Genomic DNA, 12,867 nt, shown 5'->3' with positions numbered 1-12,867 from the left:
TTCCTTCCAGCTCTAAATAATTCACAACTAGAAGGAGGTTTTATGTCATGTTTATTATATTGACAGGGCTGCAAATGGGACAATTCCACTTAAGGATTTTTCTTTTTTTTTCCCCAGATACAATAACATTGGCATTATGTTTCCTCCAAAAGAGATTTGAGTAAAAGGCATTACTGCATTGAATATAATATAGATTTAGAGTTGCAAGGGACCTTTAATGTCATCTGGATCAATAGCCTTTTAGAGATGAGGAAACTGAGGCAGAGGTAAAGTGCCTAGCTCTGGGCAACCTGGGTGGCAGACTGAGTGGAACTGGCTCTTCTGATTCCCATTCCAGTGCTCTTTCCATCACACCACTCTAACACGAATCAAACTTTGAGAAAAAGAAATCTCCCCAAACCTCAGAATGAAGAAGGGTTCCTGTAAATATGAGGCAACAGGATGCAATAGAAAGAATATAAGTTCTTGGAGAAGGGCTTATTAATGAAAATGAATATCTGCCAAAAGCTTAGCACACCCACCATCTAAAACAAAGTTCATTCCCTTCTCTGCCCCAACTCCCCCCCCCCACTTCAGTTTTATTTTGGTAGTTCACTGGAAACAATATTACTTGACTTCTCTGGTCCCACCCTCATCTATAAAGGGAAAGGGGTTGAGATGAGACTTATATGGGCTTTCTCTTCTGAAGTCCAAACTCCCTGGGTTATAGTAAGGATGAGGTTTCCTGACTCAGCCAGGAGGTTTTGCTCTTTGAGTTACTTTCATCAAGTTCTTGGAATCTTCCTGTTGGTATGAGACTATAAGCCAAGGTCAGATCTTTTAGCTTTTTATATTACCTTATGGAAAAAAATGGCTCCAAGTCTCCTTTGGCTCACCTAAACTTCTGTGCTTTGGAGTAAATAGAATGACTTTTTAGAAAGGCAAACCAGCTACATTTTTTTTTGAAAGAAACATTTATTTAGAGTCTCTTCAGTTTCAAACAAATGTAGAACAATGCTTTGCTTTGTTTTGCTTTTTTTTTTTTTGCATTTTAAGCCTTCAGAGCACATATACTATATATGGCAAGTACAGCAAAATTCTTTTTTCAGTAGAGGCCATCCCTGTACTCATGTAAATATTATAGTCATCAGGCATATGAAGATTTGCTTTAAAGATAACTGCTTATAGACCTGCTTGAAATGACATGATTAAAACAGTTCAAATTGTTTCTGACAACATAAATGCTTAAGACAACTCATAATCTTAATTTCAAAACAAAACACTTTCCCAAATCAACTACCCCAAAATAAAAATATCAATTTATACTTTTCTCAAAAGAACTCAACAATTTAAAATAAGTTCCAAATATATACATATTCATAACTTAAGTGCTCTTTTGCTCTACACTTTAGACCCATGCAAGAGTTTATAAGAGGAAAGATGTAAAATTCTTAAAGAGGTTTTTCTGAAAATGCAGTAAAACTCTTCACTCTGGCAAAGAATAAGGGAGTATACATCTTGTCAATTTCAAAAGCTGTGACTGCAGTTTCACCAGTTGACCTAGAAAGAAAAAGTCAAAATATTAATTTCGAACTAATTTAAAATCTCCTTAAATCCTTTTATATTTCTTAGGGCACAAAGTCATTCAGTGTATCAAGGGAAGAGGGAGGAAAGCAACAAGTCTAGTTTCTTTTCTTTTAAAACAATTAAGGAGGAAAAAACAGATAAGGAAACTAAAAAAATAAAAGTTAAGTAATTGACCAGCACCAAAAAAAGGAAGCAGCCAAGGCTACATGTCTTATTTCTGGGACCAATCACCTTTTATATTAGTCAAAACCAAATTAGAGCCACTGCCACCTGTTTTGTAAAACTTCTGAGCTTGGTTCTTCTCTACTGCTTGAGTAGATTACAGGGTGTACAAGTGCCTCCTGGATTATCTACTGCTTTGAACTATGTGTGCCTTCATCCAAAATCAGGGTTAAAGAAGAATAAAAATAGTCTCTCAAGAATTTAGGAACTTCCTAATGGGTGGGGTACATACATTATTTACATATCTGAAAGTGATAAGATCTTTAAAAAAAATTTAAGCCCCCAAACCATGCTGGTAGAACTGTGAATAAATAGTACCCAGACCTTCTACCTTTCAAAATGCAGAATTTAAGAAGAAAAGAATGTCTTACTGAAAGTCAAATGCCTGTTTTCTCAAATAAAATAACTTTATTATCTTTGCAAACTAATCTCTTTCCCTAACTTAAAAAGAAAAACTGTCTTTTGTGCCACACAAATAGTAATAATAGCATTTAAATTTTAAGACTATTTTTTAATCAAATGTTTTATACAGGTAGATCTTATCTTCCCAAATAAGCCTCTTGGGGGAGCAGAGACTATCTAATGTCTCATATTTTTCTCATATCTCTTGCTAGCTAGTATGTAGCACAATAATGGGTACATACTTCAAAAGATCCGTAGTTTCACTGGTGTGGGGTACTCCTTCCCTGGTTGAAGATCACCACCCCTCGTATGCCTTAGTAGATGGTCTTCATGAAATGCTGTGGCCAAAAAAGATAATAAATTATCACCTGGTGGCCAACCTTCTGGTGATGAGTTTCTTTTCACTTAAGCTTGGCTGATTCTCAGATGACAGACATAGCCTGTCAATGGTCTGGTACTCAAAGCCCTTCCAGCTTAGGAGGAGGTAACAAAATTTTACTTCATTAACATCTGAAAGCCCACATCACTTCCAGACGAAGACACAATGTTTGAGAGGAGGGATGATTACATAAATAAATATTAATAAATATTTTCCAATTGTCTACTAATGAAAGGAAATTAAGGCATGCATAGTTCAGAAGAGTGGATAAACCAAGTCACTTAAATCTAGTCTGAGAATGTACCACTTAATAGTCTAAGAAGAATGATGCTCCAAACTAAGCTTTACTTAATGTAACAATAAAACAAGTTTCTATTCCTTAACAGCAAACTAAATAGCAGTAGGAGAAAAGGAACTAAAATTAAAATGGTGCAAAGGAGAAAAGGAAGAAATATTATAGAGTAAAATTTTTTCTTGTATAATTTAAATAATCACTACATGATCAGTGTCATCATTCAGCCCTGCAAGGAATCTCATCTAACAAGAAGAATCCAAAACCTGATAGCCTGGGGAAGAAATAAAGTCCTTATTATATATTTTTTCCTTATCACTCTCAAGATATTTGCTTACTTGTAAGTAATGTGGCAGGAATGATGTATCCAGACAAGTTTGTTGAATCTTTGATGGCCACTGGAACAAAGTTGGAGACCAACATGAAAACTTTGATCTGTTTCTTGCACAGGAACTCGACGAAAATATCTATATTTGTAGTCAATTGGTTTCTATAAAAGAAAAGGTAAATGAAACCTAAAACCTTTTTCTTTTCCAGTGATGTTTTTGAAAAGTTTAAGTCAAAGTGACAAAGGTAACATTATTAATATCTTATGCTTTTTTTTACTTTCTATCTTTTCAAAGCACTTTCTTAGTTAACATCTCATTTAGTTTATCATAAAAATTCTATGAAATACACAGAATTATACCCATTTTATACATATATATGTATAAAATGGATATAATTATCTGGTCTTTTTTTAGCTCAGAAAACTGAGGCTCAGGGAAGGGAATGACCCAGAGCTAGTGGGTAGAAGACCAAGGACAAATCCCAGGCCCCTGATACAAGACAGCATTTATTTTTTTTACTAGACCCCACAGCTTCTAATACTCAAATTTTCTGACTCTCAGTCTACTGCTGGACTTAGACATACTTGGGTTATCTTTCAAGGTAAATATTTGTAAAGAAAAACAAAAATAAGAGCAATTCATCTTTTTTTGCAATAAAATGTGTGTGCAGATTCATTTATTTTCACAGTAGGACCCACTAAAAATTTAAGCTGCATCAAGTAGGTTTAAAAAAACACATTAAGATGTGAGCCCTAATAAATTTTAGGGATAAAATGAGATGGTTTTTAAGTCCCCTAACATGGGGACTCAAACTGTTAATTAGAGAATGTTTAGGATATGTCCAGACTTTTCCTATGACACTACCCTAGGAGTAATACTGTTAAAACTATAGTCAGTCTGATCTCTGCTACCTTTGTGGCCATCTTCCCAAGCGCCAGTTTTCATCTGGAGCTGGGGAAGGGAGGGCAGTAGTGGATGGTCATAAACTGAGAAGTTGCCACAGTCCAAATCTTGTCCTATGCATTTCACTGCATGATACATTAGATTATAGGATTCAATCATACATACTCAATTTCATCTAGTCACCTCTTAATTCTCTTAAAGACAGTAAATAGTTAATTATTTCTACCAGCTTACAAAAACTATTGGGACAGAGAAGGACACAAGAGTGGACTCAAGGGTATCAAGATAGTAAAAATCCAAGAACATCATGATGCCAAAAATATATCTGTTTGAAGTATTCTCTTCTTTTATCCAAGAGAAGAGAAATGAAAAAAGTCTTTTTCTAGCCCATTTTCAATAGGAATAGAAATGATTTTCTAGCCGTATCTCTGACAAATCAACCAAGCACTCAACTATATGCTTGGCATTTTAAGTGCTGGGAATATTAAGAAAAAAAATCCAATAGTTCCTGCCTCAAAAGTACATGCATTTTTTTTTTGGCAAGGCAATGGGGTTAAGTGACTTGCCCAAGGTCATACCCTGGGTAATTATTAAGTGTCTGAGGCTTGATTTGAACTCAGGTGCTCCTGACTCTAGGGGTTGGTGCTCTATCCACTACACCACCTAGCTGTCCCTGAAAGTACATACATTTTAAAAGGAAAAGTTTTACACACACACACACAAACATACATGACCTTACAAAGATGGCATGTGAATTGAGCTTTGAAGAATATCTGAAATTCAGAGACAGAGATGCAGAAGGAGTACATTCAAGACAATATAAGGGACAGCTTATATAAAGCTACAGAGACAAAATAGAGAATTTGGGGTATGAGGAACAGCAAGGTCAACTTGTACTGAAACATCATCAGTGGAGGGGAGTATTGCACCATAAGGCTGGAGGTCAGGTTACGAAAGACTTTAAATTATAAAAGTTTGTAATTGGGCCTAGAGGTTTTAGGAAAGCCAAAGGGAATTTATTGAGAAGAAAAATGAAAGGTCATACTTATATTTTAGAATACTAAATGTGTGGAAAATGGTTTGTTAAATAGGGAGACCAATTATGTATATCTCAAAAATCAATTGAGGAGGTCCTGTACTAAGACTGATGACTACATGAATGGAAAGAACAGGACTGAGGCAAGAATTTTTGTGGAGGTAGAATCAATAAGATTTGATAATTTATTGCATAAATGGGATAAGCAAAAATGAGACATCAAGGACATCTACGATTATAGAACTGTGGAACTAGAAGGATAGTATCACCCTCAATAAAAAAAAAGGGAAGTAAGAAAAAGGAGTCATTTGGGAGTAAAGATCATCAGTTATGTTTTATCCATGTTGAATCTGAGAAGCCTGTGGAACCATCCTGCTCGTAATGTTCAATATGCAATTGGTGATTCAGAAATGGAACTCCAGAGGGGTTGTATATGTATACCTAGAAGTCATCTGCATAAAGACAACTGAACCCAAGGGAGCTGATAAAGATCATCAAAAGGAGAGAAAATGGCACATAAGAGAGTTTTATAACATTTCCATAATTATGGGACACAATATAGAAGGATCATCAACAAGGAAGACTGAGGAATAGCTGACAGACAGGAGACAAAGAGATTTATCCCTTTAAGAAATTTTTGGCAAATTTACAAAGGAAAGTTGCAAATGAATGAAGAGAAGAACAAAGGGATTGAGAACTGGGTAAGAGAGAGAAGAAAGTGAAACAACATGCATACATAATTTTTTCCTAGGAATTTGATTGTGAAAGGGATGAAGTTAAAGGAATAAATTAGGAGGATGATTAAGTCAAACTATTTATTTTTTTGAGATTGGCTCTTCTTCTCTCCCTTAGGCCAGAAATGCACTAACTGCTCATAGATCCAATTCCAATGTTAATAGATACAGAATTTTTAACCTACTGTTTTTTTTATGGGGGCAGCTTGTTCCTCATTAGGCAGCCAGGTGGCCCTCTATTCCCAAGAGTCCATCACATTAGCACTGGACAAACTGCAGACACTCAACTGGCTTTAGTGCTTAAAACTACTAAACTCTAAGTAAACCCTAAAAGTTACCAGTTTAAAAAACATTCCACTTCTCTTCAGATACAAATTTTTTTTTAATGGTATGGTTCCTGCCACTAACGCAGTAGTCATTTCTTGTGTTTGAAAAACAGAACTAATGTATAATGAATTGAAGAAAGAAAATAATTGATTCTTCCTTATGTGACTGATCATTTAGCAAGTATTTGTTATGCACTGACTAGACCCTGAGATGGAAAGAAAAAGTAAAACAATTCTTGCCCTCAGGAGGCTGCTCCAACAGGAGGAAGCATACATACGTTTAACACACAATATAAGCAAAGTAAATACATAGCATGGAGGGGAGGGGAGGTGATAAAAAAGAGGAAGAACTGGTGTAAAACAGAGACTTCAGGTTCAAGGCAATACTAGAGAGGGTTGTGTAGGAGCTCATGGAGTCACTTTGGTGGCTGTAATGCAGAAGAAAGAGACTTGGACACTTACTTCTTCTTTTTTCTTAGTTATCACAGCAAATACTTTGGTTTGATTGTCTGTATCCTGGGACAAGCGATAATGACCAAGTAGGATTGCATCAGTTCTAAAATTAGAAAAAATCCCATTAGTTAGCTTTAAGATGTATGTAAGCCATAAGAGAAAGAAAACCAATGAGTTGTGGACTCTATAACAAGTAACTTTAACATGTAGTTGGGATGAAAGAACTCAACAAATAAAAACCTGCTGTTCTTAGTTCGTAAACGAGGAACAATGGACTGTGGCTCCTCAGGGGTGGTCAGCACCATGACATGGCCATCAGGAAAAAATCTCATATATCTGTGTTTGAGAAAAAGAGAAACCCCAAACATCACTGGCATAAGTATATAATATCTAAAACCTAGAAAAGCTAAACAAACTATGTTTTCACATGTTAAGATCTTCAGGTACAAAGGGAAGGGGAAAGTGCTGAGGTAGGTGCTAAGTAATGTGTCTTTCATGATAAGATGCATTTTTCTATCTAAAGTCAAACATTTAAACATACTAATCTGTAGGATATCTATATTGATGTCATACATCATATTCTGTCTATAAAATGTGTATTATTAAATTTTTAAATCAGTTATATACTGATTGAATAACATAAAAAGGATGACCAACAGCCCTAGGAGTTGACAATAAAATACTTAAGTTGTTTTTCTCATTTTTAGAAGAAACTTAAATTTTGAACTTCACTCAATGAAAGAATAAATCATGAAAAAAACTGTCATATTATTTCATAGGTAGACTGTTAATCCAAGTCAAGTAGCACTGTTAGTCATCTTAAGAATAGATCTTTCCAAACTAAAAAAAATTTTAATGCTGACTCACTGAAAAAGTCACATTTCAAGAATAAGACATTGAAGAGGAAGTAGATGTTTGAACAGGTAAATAAGTATGATATAAGTAACAGAGATTCTGTAAGTTTAATATCTATATAGTGAATGGGTGAGCAAGCAGAACTCTAAGTGTTCAAAATGTCTTTTTTGGTGTAACTACAGAAATTAACATAATTCTAACTAAAGTGTTTAGAGTACAGCTCCTACATATAAAAATAATAATAATAATAATAATAAAATAAAGGCAGCAGGGATATTTTGCGTATGAATGCCACATGGTATCTGAGCATATAACTGAAGAGAAAAATAAAGATCCAAACCAATTTGCATTGGACAAGTATAATTTTTCCATGTGAATCATACTTGGATATGATTTTTCACTCACTCAGTTTACTACACTTGTACCTGTAATATTCCACTTGGTGCCAGGCCCGATAGAAACCATCAAGTGATTGTTCACCTTGACGTATATATGTTGTTTTGCTGATATAAACTCCTATGGAAAAGGAATAGATTCTTAAAAGCAGTCATAAAAAAGAAAAAAATACTTTAAAAATTACAATTGTGTGTAAGATGAGAAATCTGTGTGTCCCTCTAGCCCCATTTTTGTCCTTTAAACATTTGCTACTGAATATGCCGATTGTTACAATTCCTTATCAGCAAGTTAAAATACATTTAAAAAAGGTTCATGCCACTTTTCCATACTTCCTGACTTCTAAAAGCTTAACTTACCATCAAACCGAACACGGGGCCGTTCTAAAAACATCTCTCTCCAGGAGGTGTAAGGAACAAGTTTAATACAACTTCTGCCCCAAACTTTCAAGCAGGCTAAACGCCAGATTTCAGGGTCCCTAGGTAATTAGAGCAAATGTCCAACTTCATTATACTGAATGAATAAGTCCCACTACTTGGAGACATAGAGAAATATATCAGTTATAGTAGTGCAAAGGGATTAAGTAAGTCTTTATCTAACTTTATATTCACTGCTTTTTCACTGAAATGACAGCTTGCAGCTATGGGGGGTCAACAACTAACAATGGTAATTTTTGAAATTCTTTTTTAGTATTTTTTAGCCATTATATTCCTCTAAGGACTATGCTTTTTAACTGTCTTTACATGGTGTGATAATATATTTTTAAAACTCTTCTAATGAAAATTTCTCCTTTTAAATTTCATCCCTATGATATTACTCTATAATCATAAGAAAAAATTAAAGGAATATAAGAGTGCTAGGTTCTTTAAAAATAAAGTGGCAACAGGGGTGGACAGCTAGGTGGTCCTGGAGTGAAGAGAACTTGAGTTCAAATCTGCCCTCAGATGCTTAATATTTACTTAGCTGTGTGACTTGAGCAAGTCACTTAACCCCATTGCCTTGCAAAAATAAAACAAAAAAAACAAAGCAAAAATAAAATGGCAACATACGCAATTAATTTACATCATAGAAATTCATTGAAACAGAGAATTACTTAAGATTCATTGATAAAATTAATTTTGATTTTAAATTAGATTAAATTTAATTTTAAAATAGATTAAAAGAAAACAAAATTTACCCCTAAAATTTCTTCCAAATTCAGATGTCAAGATATCCAAATGTTTGCTTGACACAAGTAGGCAGTAAAATATTAAAACCATAATAATTAATAAACTTTCATCCTCATACCTCAACATACATACACACACATACACACACACAAAGAGTGTTCTTCTCTAAATGTAAACCACTACCGATCAAAGTTTTACTAAATTAATTGAGACGTATCACCAGACTTCTTTCTTTGTCTCAGGTGGTACAAATAGGATTTCTCAAAAACGTTTCCTAAATTAAGTTTGGTTGGCATGCAAACTACTCACCGAAAGTAGTACACTATTCTTTATGAAAACAGATATAAAGTTACATTTAACTTACTGAATAATTAAGTTATACAAATTCCAGAGAAAACTGTACTATAGCTTTAATCAGAACACTGTTACATGGAGTTCATAAGATTTAGAACCAGAAGAGGTCTTTGATATTATGTAATCCAATTTCATTTTATAGATGATAAAACTAAGGTCCAGACTTGAGATTTACATAGATTCAATAATCAAAACCAGATTTTCCAAAATCAAAACTCCAGTGCTCTTTCAATTATATCACAAGCAGGATTTTGAGTATACCACTTTATCAAATTATACAACTAATAATGGATATAACCTTACCATAACCATGTCATTTCATTACTAAGTTAAATTGTTTCAAAAAGTTAATACCTGGCACAAATATAGAATCCTCTGCACACCAGAGACAACTGTTCTAATGAGCGAAGATCCAAATCACTAGAAACCACCCATCGGAAAATATACATTAGGACTTCCATTGGCAAAACTGCAAACAAAAAATAAGAATGACCATCATGTCAAAAAAATGGGTTTTTTTCGATATACCATTATGACTATCTTACTCTTATTTTCATATAAAATCAACTGAATCAGCAATTTCTATTTAACCAAAAATAGATAAATTATTATTCTCTTTGTATAGCAAATTGGTTATATTTGACTTTACCTAATTCAAATTTCTGAGCAAGATGCTTCTTGTCATTCCAATCTACTTTAAACATTTTGTTTAAAATTTGGAACTAAAATAAGGCTCTACTAAAGAAAGCAGATATTTTCATATATTAACCAAAGCCCTGTCTCCTGCCCCTCCTAAATCTCTTATAATGTCTGATAACACAATAATTACCTAAATACAATAATAAGTATTACAAACCTGCCTCCATATCTAATCTACAATGTTTTTCATAACAACAAAATATTATCCTATTAAATCTTTAGCATTTGCTTAAAAATTTCTAATTGTCTTTTGAGTCTGTAAACTCCTAAGGCAAAGTTAACACATTTGCTTCAAGTAAATAAAGTATATAGCATTTTTACTCATTACTCTACCCCCAAATTCCTTAATATATTTTTTGGTTTATAAGGTCTTGGAATTTTTTCCAAGTTTCCTAGTTCTATTACATTATACAATCCTGACATAAACACCTAACTTAGCAACATTTACATTCTCCTCCTCCCCTAAAACTAGAAATATCACCAATACGAACATTGCCTCAGAATGTTTAAATTTTAACTGTCAAAAAAATACAAAGGAATTTGATTTCTTCCTACATTGAAGGCCAGAATAACTGCTATATTGTCAGTAAACTATCTGAAAATTTGATGTTTAATATACTTATAATTCATCTTAAGTAAAAAGAAATACTTATTAAGTTATGGCATCCAAGATTCTGTACCTGAAATGTGAGTCTGACTGGTGTCAAGCTCAGGCTGACAAAGTTTGAGCATGGATTCCTGAAAAGTGAGCTGCTGCTGGAAGTAGGACAATAAGTCAGCCATTTTACTATCATCGTCATTATCCTCAATGCTGGAGGAGGGGGAAAAGAGAAAAGGTGAGAAACAAATGAAGTAAACACTTCAAACTGTAAAGCTATGCATTTAAAAGTGTCCTTTCTGTATCTTCCAGTATAAGGCAATGGTGTGATAGTTCTCTCCTGATTTGTAAAGAAATAACTTAATAGTTTCATATTTGACTTTTAGACAAAAGAAACCTAATACCCATTCTGATTCCAAGAGGTTTGGAATATTTTGCAAACAGATGTTCAGGATTTAATGAAGAGTTTAATTTTATTTTTAAGCAGTACAAAAGTACTAAAATAATGTGATAACATGTGGTTTATGTATCAAGGCCTTCTTTAAAGAAAATATGAATTCTAGTAGAGCAAATGTGACACACAGATGGCAGTTCACCTTCTAAGTTTCCTAACAGATGTGTCCTAATTCCGTCCACCTTTAGTAAAAGAAGAGAAATCAAGAGAATCAAATTTTTAGCAGGGCTTTTAAGTCATCTCCCAGTACAAACAACCTGGCAGTTCAACGCTTTGGGAAAGCTTTGTGTCCTTTTTTCCCTAATGAAGTTAGCTAAGAAAACAACAACAACAACAAAAAGTTCAGAAGAAGCAAGCTAAGAATTAGAAAGAACCTAGAAAGAATTTTAATAATGAAGTGGAAGTTTAGGAACCAATTTCCTAATGGAAAATAAAATAAAGATAAATAACAACTGTATTACCAAATTTAAATGATTGTTTGTAAGGAAAGCACTTTATAAACTTTAAGTGCTATATAAATATGAAATGTAATTATGCAAACTTAAGTGCTATGTTCTTAATTTTATAAGAAAAAGCAGACAACTTATCAACTCTTTAAAAGATCAATTCTTAAATACTATTCATAGCATTAAAAGTTTATTTTAAAGGGAAATGGAAGAAGAGTATTTCTACACTGTATTCAATATAATTCTCTTCAACAAGTTATCTGATGCAGATCTCTTTTATTTAGATTTTTTAAAAAAGGCAACTAAAAAACTACTGTTTGGAGAGCTGAGTCCACTCACATCTGAGAAAAGTGTATTTGACCTCTAGAAGTGCCAAACTCTTTAGGGTACCAAGTTAAAATATAATTGTAAAATATTTAACAAAATAAAAATTCAAAGCAGATAATGTTCAGTTGTGCTTTTTCCTTTTCAAATCACTATGTGGCTTCAAAGGTTTCCAGTCTGAAACCACAATATAGTACTTTTAAAAAGACAAGTTGGTGAACATATGAATTGTTTATAAAGGAATCTAAGTAAAATAAAAACATCAACTGTAATTCGTTTTAATAGTTTTTCTAAAACTTGGTATTTAATATTCATAGCAACTCAGTTTATAGTGGCAAAGAAATGGAAATTGAGGGGAAGTCCACCAATTGGGGAATGGCTAAACAAATTTTGGCATACGCATGTGATAAAACACTATTGTTTTATTAAAAACCACGAGGGTTACCTAGCTGTGTGGCCTTGGGCAAGCCACTTAACCCCATTTGCCTTGAAAAAAACCTAAAAAAAACCCCCCAAAACAAAAAAAAAACAAAAAATCACAAGGGATAGGATTTCAGAATAGCCTGGAAAGACCTATATGAATTGATTCTCAATAAGATGACTAGAACCAGAAGAACCTTAATAATAACATGGGATGATGGATGTACTCACTCCATCAGTGCAATTAATGAAGAACAATTTTAGGGGATCTGTGATGGAGATTATCATCGGTATCCAGAGAATGAATTGTGAAGTTTAAATGAAGACCAAAGATTATCATCTTCAATCTTATATATTACATAATTTTGCCAACTCTACTAATTTCTTTTTTCCTTATGGATCTGTTTTTTATCTCAACACATTCAATTTTGATCTGTGCACATCATAGAAACAAATGTAAAGCCTATATCAGATTGTCATCTGTTGGAGGGGAGAGGGGAGAGAAGGGAGGAA

General features: G+C 33.5%; 1 protein-coding gene across 2 annotated transcripts in view; it reads right to left on the bottom strand.

Moving 5' to 3' along the window:
- Positions 1 to 934: 934 nt before the first annotated feature.
- The window catches only part of FBXO9 (F-box protein 9), a 30,640-nt gene continuing 18,707 nt past the window's right edge, over positions 935 to 12,867 (bottom strand). The window contains exons 6-14 of one of the 2 annotated variants that reach the window (XR_012478579.1): positions 10,793 to 10,923; positions 9,768 to 9,882; positions 8,250 to 8,368; positions 7,923 to 8,013; positions 6,883 to 6,978; positions 6,652 to 6,745; positions 3,200 to 3,351; positions 2,433 to 2,528; positions 1,450 to 1,539 (exon numbers count right to left, since the gene is read on the bottom strand). Coding sequence is in view for 1 of the 2 variants with exons in the window: in XM_074237204.1 (XP_074093305.1) it covers positions 1,431 to 1,539; positions 3,200 to 3,351; positions 6,652 to 6,745; positions 6,883 to 6,978; positions 7,923 to 8,013; positions 8,250 to 8,368; positions 9,768 to 9,882; positions 10,793 to 10,923 (907 nt within the window). In the remaining variant the exon portion in view is untranslated. Of the gene's footprint in view, positions 1,540 to 2,432; positions 2,529 to 3,199; positions 3,352 to 6,651; positions 6,746 to 6,882; positions 6,979 to 7,922; positions 8,014 to 8,249; positions 8,369 to 9,767; positions 9,883 to 10,792; positions 10,924 to 12,867 lie in introns of both variants that reach the window. The other variant, XM_074237204.1, reaches the window with a different exon arrangement.

The sequence above is a fragment of the Macrotis lagotis genome, chromosome 5 (assembly GCF_037893015.1).
Source record: "Macrotis lagotis isolate mMagLag1 chromosome 5, bilby.v1.9.chrom.fasta, whole genome shotgun sequence".
In the NCBI taxonomy this organism is placed as follows: Eukaryota; Metazoa; Chordata; class Mammalia; order Peramelemorphia; family Peramelidae; genus Macrotis; species Macrotis lagotis.
Note: the sequence above shows the minus strand (reverse complement) of the source record. Positions and strands in the feature narration are given on the sequence as shown.